This window comes from Salmo salar, chromosome ssa03, assembly GCF_905237065.1.
Source record: "Salmo salar chromosome ssa03, Ssal_v3.1, whole genome shotgun sequence".
In the NCBI taxonomy this organism is placed as follows: Eukaryota; Metazoa; Chordata; class Actinopteri; order Salmoniformes; family Salmonidae; genus Salmo; species Salmo salar.
Window position 1 is genome coordinate 25,730,594 of NC_059444.1, and position 6,643 is coordinate 25,737,236.

A 6,643-nucleotide genomic window follows, 5' to 3' on the forward strand; every position below is an offset into this window, starting at 1 on the left:
AGTTTCATCATAGTGCTTGATGGTTTTTGCGATTGCACTTGAAGAAACGTTCAAAGTTCTTGAAAATGTCCGGATTGACAGACCTTCATGTCTTAAAGTAATGATGGACTGTCGTTTCTCTTTGCTTATTTGAGCTGTTCTTGCCATAATATGGACTTGGTCTTTTACCAAATAGGGCTATCTTCTGTATACCACACCTACCTTGTCACAACACAACTGATTGGCTCAAACACATTAAGAAGGAAAGAAATTCCACAAATGAACTTTTAACAAGGCACACCTGTTGATTGAAATGCATTCCAGGTGACTACCTCATGAAGCTGGTGGAGAGAATGCCAAGAGTTTGCAAAGCTGTCATCTGGCGGGTAGGATTGTTGGGCCAGTAACCGAAAGGTCGCTGGATTGAATCCTGAGCCGACAAGGAAAACAATCTGTCGTTCTGCCCCTAAGCAAGGCAGTTAACCCCCAACAACTGCTCCCCGGATGTCGATTAATGCAGCACTCCGCACCTCTCTGATTCAGAGGGGTTGGGTTAAATGCAAAGGACACAATTCAGTTGGATGCAGTTAGATTATTACTATGAATCTCAATTGTTTCTCCTGTTCCTCAGATTTAGCTATTGAGGATATTATAATAAGATATAATTTAATAATCTACACATCTCAAATGTACACTCAATCTAAGATCATATGTCTCAAACAATAGCTTCTCTTTTACATCGTTGTATTTCTCCGAAGGGGCCTTTACGATAAATAAGTCAGGCATGAAGGAGCACTACAGAATTCAAAATTGAGAAGATCCAATTAATCTCAGGAGGTCAGAAAAACTCCTTATTAAGCAACAAGTTTTTCCTATGGGTACCACCGTTGTGTCGTCAGTAAACTTAATGATGGTGTTGGAGTCATGCGTGACCACGCAGTCGTGGGTGAACAGAGAGTGAATCATATTAACATTGCCCAATTATATTTTTTACAGGCAACATATTGTGAATCTTGTGTGAATTAGGTACTGTATATATCAGATCAGCACCAAACACTCTCACACCTCCTTTTTTTGGAATGAGGAAGAAAGATTGCAGTGTGATATTGTTCTTGCCAAATAAAGTTGGATCTTTAAAGGGCAATTCCGCCACTTTTCACCCTCATATTCATTATCTCCAGAACCAAACCATTGTCTACATGTGTTAAAACAGTGTGCTTCTTCGATCTGTGGTTAGAAAGATAAGAAGAAAGATCCTAAAAATTGGGTAGGATCTGGACACACCTACTCATTCAAGGGTTTTTCCTTATCTTTACTATTTAAAAAAATTGTAGAATAGTGAAGACATCAAAACTATAAAATAACACATATTATCTTTAAAAGTGTTAAACAAATCAAAATATATTTTATATTTGAAATTCTTCAATGCCGCCACCCTTTGCCTTGATGACAGCTTTGTACACTCTTGGCATTCTCTCAACCAGCTTGGCATTCTCTTTCCTTCTTAATGCGTTTGAGCCAATCAGTTGTGTTGTGACAAGGTAGTGGTGGTATACAGAAGATAGCCCTAGATGAGCGGTCCAACTCATCCTCGTTCCAAACGGACGTGAGACAACTAGAGACGTTCCGTAAAGACCTGGTTGGATCCAGACCCAGTCCGATCCGAGTGAGGGAAGCAGCAGAAAAGTACTTTTTTAAGCTACTTTTTAACCAGAGCTGATAAAGCGCGAGATGGAGACAGAGGTGCCGCTCTAGCAGGTGGGGAGGGGCCATACTGTGAGCGAGTAACCCGGGGAGCAGGGACGGAGAGACAGCAACCAACGTCTTGGTTGTTGTACCCTATTCTTCTCCTTTAACTTAATTCCGTAATTTTAATTCCATCTTCCATTGATTAGATACTTTATCTCCTAACTTTTGCCACACCCGTGTGTATGCATGTGTGCGTGTGTCCATGCTTGTGTATGTGTCAGACATCAAGGGGTGTAATCGATAGGCCAAAGAGCCAGCCCAAAGCGCTGGCTGAGTCAGAGGTGTGATTCATCTTAGGACAGATGGGGAGGCTGCATAACAATGTGATATATTCAACAACTGGGGATTAATAAGTAGGTTACAAGAGCATTTCCAGTAAAGCTGATTGCTTGAAACATAGTGGCAGTTAGAATACAGTTCCTAAATGTTATTGATACATTTAAATCACCACTGTGAATGCTTTTTAAACACCTTAAAATCAAGACTCACATTGCTGACATTGTTAAAACCATCAATTAGATTGATTAATTTGACACATGCTACAAGGACAACCTGTATGTGCTGTGAGGTAAGGTGCAGCAGGGCAGGGCTAGTCATACCTCTCTCCATGTCAGACCAAGAACATCCTCCAGATATGATGCCCACCCTTGTAAACACCCCCTCATTGGCTGAGAGACAGGGAAGAGCAAGGGATGAGAGTGCTGAGGGGTGTCTGGAGGAAAAGTGAGAATGATTCTGCTAAGTGAAGATCTGGCTGTCTGTGTGTGCTTTAATACCTATTCTTTCAGTTAGTGTCTCAAACTCTCTGGACTCACTCACAGACACACACACTCCATTATTCGCTTTCCATGTATCCCTCAAACTCTCTGCCTCCCTCTCTCTCTCTACCTTTCTCCTTCTCTCTCCATCCTCTCACTCTCGCTTACCCCTCTCCCTCTCTCTCTCTTTCTCTACCCTGCTCTCTTCTCCTCTCTCTCTTTCTCAGATACCTCTCTGGCTGAAGCTGTGGTAAATAGATGGCAGCGTGAGTCCAGAGGATGATGAGGCTTTCCTGCCAGTGGAGTCTGAGGTAGATGCAAACGGCCACCTGCGGTCACGGATCGGACTGCCTCCGAATGTCTCAGACTATATACTTCACTGTCCAGTGTCTGCCTGGCACTCGAAGCTGAAGCTCTTTAATGTAGTAGCTCCTCGTTAGGCACAGAAACTCTTTGGACATATTAAGGGAATAATGAAGTGTGCTGAAGAGTACTGACTGAAGAGACCCTACAAAAACAATGAATGTCACGCACCAGCATCACCATGGATCATTCCACCTACGGAACCACAGCTCTGGAGCTCTGCCTTTCAGCAATCAGCAGCCCCAGGCTATGGCGGAGAGAATACGTGGTTTGCCTGGGTGTTACGAGCAGCTGCTCATCTCCACTGAGGTTTTCCTCACGCTGGGCATCATCAGCCTGCTGGAGAACATCCTGGTTATTGCCGCCATCATCAAGAACAAGAATCTGCACTCTCCCATGTACTTCTTTATCTGTTCCCTGGCCGTGGCTGACATGCTGGTCAGCGTCTCCAATGCCACTGAGACCATTGTCATGGCGATGATCACTGATGGCAACTTGGGGATCGGCGGTGGCAAGATCAAGAGCATGGACAACGTGTTTGACTCTATGATCTGTAGTTCCCTACTGGCGTCTATCTGGAACCTGCTGGCCATCGCTGTTGACCGTTACGTGACTATCTTCTACGCGCTACGCTACCACAACATTATGACCGTGCGCCGGGCTGCCGCCATCATCACCAGCATCTGGACCTTCTGCACTGTGTCAGGCGTACTCTTCATCGTCTACTCGGAGAGCACTACCGTCCTCATCTGCCTCATCATCATGTTCTTCAGCATGCTGGTGCTCATGGCCTCGCTGTATGTCCACATGTTCATGCTGGCGCGTCTGCACATGAAGAGGATTGCCGCTCTGCCGGGCAACGGCCCCATCTGGCAGGCAGCCAACATGAAGGGGGCCATCACCCTCACCATCCTCCTGGGGGTGTTCATAGTGTGCTGGGCGCCCTTCTTCCTCCATCTGATCCTCATGATCTCCTGCCCCAGGAACCCCTACTGTATGTGCTTCATGTCTCACTTCAACATGTACCTCATTCTCATCATGTGTAACTCTGTCATCGATCCGCTAATCTACGCCTTCAGGAGCCAGGAGATGAGGAAGACCTTCAAGGAGATCTTCTGCTGCTGGTATGATATTGCCTCTCTGTGTGTCTCTGTGTGAAATTCCCAGCAGATACTGAACCTTATGGAGATACTGCATGTGAACTGTTAAGGGACAGTTTCAAAGAAACAGTATTCTAATATCTGTAAATAAGGACAACTTTTCATTTTTGCCTGCAAATAACAATTGCAAAATAGTTGAACATGACTAATGTAACTACATGTTGATAGATTTATCTCACTACCACACAAACTATTGAGTCAACACATGTAATGGCTATCATTGCATAGAGAGGTTTGTGAATAGTTTTTTGCCTGTCTTTATCAAGGATTCCAATCATTTGGATTCCTATCTTTTTGAGAAAAACATTTATTACTTGTTAAAAAAAATGTTTTCTCAATATTGATAAAGATGAGCAAAAAATTATAAATAAATGAAAAATAATATAAACGCAGCAAAAAACAAACGTCCTCTCACTGTCAACTGCATTTATTTTCAGCAAACTTAACATGTGTAAATATTTGTATGAACATAACAAGATTCAACAACTGAGACATAAACTGAACAAGTTCCACAGACATGTGACTAACAGAAATGGAGTAATGTGTCCCTGAACAAAAGGGGGGTCAAAATCAAAAGTAACAGTCAGTATCTGGTGTGGCCACCAGCTGCATTAAGTACTGCAGTGCATCTCCTCCTTATGGACTGCACCAGATTTGCCAGTTATTTTTGTGAGATGTTTCCCCACCCTTCCACAAAGACACCTGCAAGTTCCCGGACATTTCTGGGGGGAATGGCCCTAGCCCTCACCCTCTGATCCAACAGGTCCCAGACGTGCTCAATAGGATTGAGATCCGGGCTCTTTGCTGGCCATAGCAGAACACTGACATTCCTGTCTTGCAGGAAATCAAGCACAGAACGAGCGGTATGGCTGGTGGCATTGTCATGCTGGAGGGTCATGTCAGGATTAGCCTGCAGGAAGGGTACCACATGAGGGAGGATGATGTCTTCCCTGTAACGCACAGCATTGAGATTGTCTGCAATGACAACAAGCTCAGTCTGATGGTCCTGTGACACACTGCCCCAGACCATGATGGACCCTCCACCTCCAAATCAATCCCACTCCGGAGTACAGGCCTCGGTGTAACGCTCATTCCTTCCACGATAAATGCGAATCCGACTATCACCCCTGGTGAGACAAAACCGCGACTCGTCAGAGAAGAGCACTTTTTGCCAGTCCTGTCTGGTCCAGCGACGGTGGGTTTGTGCCCATAGGTGAGGACCTGCCTTACAACAGGCCTACAAGCCCTCAGTCCAGCTTCTCTCAGCCTATTGTGGACAGTCTGAGCACTGATGGAGGGATAGTGTGTTTCTGGTGTAACTCAGGCAGTTGTTGCCATCCTGTACCTGTCCCGCAGGTGTGATGTTTGGATGTACAAATCCTGTGCAGGTATTGTTACACGTGGTCTGCCACTGCGAGGACAATCAGCTGTCCGTCCTGTCTCCCTGTAGCGCTGTCTTAGGCGTCTCCCAGTACGGACATTGCAATTTATTGCCCTGGCCACATCTGCAGTCCTCATGCCTCCTTGCAGCATCCCTAAGGCACGTTCACACAGATGAGCAGGAACCCTGGGCATCTTTCTTTTGGTGTTTTTCAGAGTCAGTAGAAAGGCCTCTTTAGTGTCCTAAGTTTTTATAACTGTGACCTTAATTGCCTACCGTCTGTAAGCTGTTAGTGTCTTAACGACCGTTCCAAAGGTGCATGTTCATTAATTGTTAATGGTTCATTGAACAAGCAAGGAAACAGTGTTTAAACCCTTTACAATGAAGTTCTGTGAAGTTATTTGGATTTTTACGAATTATCTTTGAAAGACAGGGTCCTTTTTTTGCTGAGTTTAAATAGTAAGCTTTATTGTATGCAAAAAAAACTGAAAAGTATATGTTTTTACACTAAAACAATGACAAACAATAAGAGATTTTGTTTAACAATTAATAAATGTTTAGGGGTCAAAATTATTGCCACCCCTGTTTGCAGTACCTTTCAATACCTCACCTTACGAGGATAATGGCACTGAGCCTTTTTCTATAATGCTTTATGAGATTGGAGAACGCTTTGGGAGGATATTAGACCATTCCTCCATACAGAATCCTTTCAGATCATTGATATCCTTCGCCTGTGCCCTCTTCAGTTCAAACCGCAGGGTTATTGTCTTGCTGGAAGATCCACTTATAGCCAAATTTTTGCCTCCTGTCAGATGAAACCAGGTTTTTGGATTTCTTTTTCTGGTACTGGGTAAAGTTCATGATGCTCTTGACCTTATCAAGGGCCCCATAACCACCACAACATTTTAGAGTAGGTATGGGGTTATTTTCTGCATATGATTCCTAATTTCGATGCCAAACCCACCACTGATGTGCGTGGCCAAAGAGCTCTATTTTCATGTCATTCAACAAATGTAAAATCCTGGAGTTAATTGGCATTGACGCTTTGATTGGAACCAGGGCTATGGTCAGATGACAGGAAAATAGAGCTCTTTGGCCACACTAGTGGCGGGTTTGGCGTAAAAAAGAGGAATCATATATAGAAAAGAACCCCATACCTACTGTAAAATATGGTGGTTGGTCTTTGATGTTATGGGGCTATTTTGACTCGTATCTTTTTGAGAAAAACATTTATTACTTGTTAAGCATATAAT

General features: G+C 43.9%; 1 protein-coding gene across 1 annotated transcript; it reads left to right on the forward strand.

Moving 5' to 3' along the window:
• The first annotated feature begins 3,005 nt into the window (after positions 1 to 3,005).
• mc4r (melanocortin 4 receptor) lies at positions 3,006 to 4,007 on the forward strand. Its single transcript, XM_014190362.2, has one exon. It carries the CDS (start codon positions 3,006 to 3,008, stop codon positions 4,005 to 4,007), a length of 1,002 nt encoding a protein of 333 aa, XP_014045837.1.
• Positions 4,008 to 6,643: the final 2,636 nt, after the last annotated feature.

Excerpts from the sequence above, each read along its gene's own strand:
- mc4r (XM_014190362.2), top strand. The coding sequence starts at position 3,006 with ATGAATGTCACGCACCAGCATCACCATGGATCATTCCACCTACGGAAC.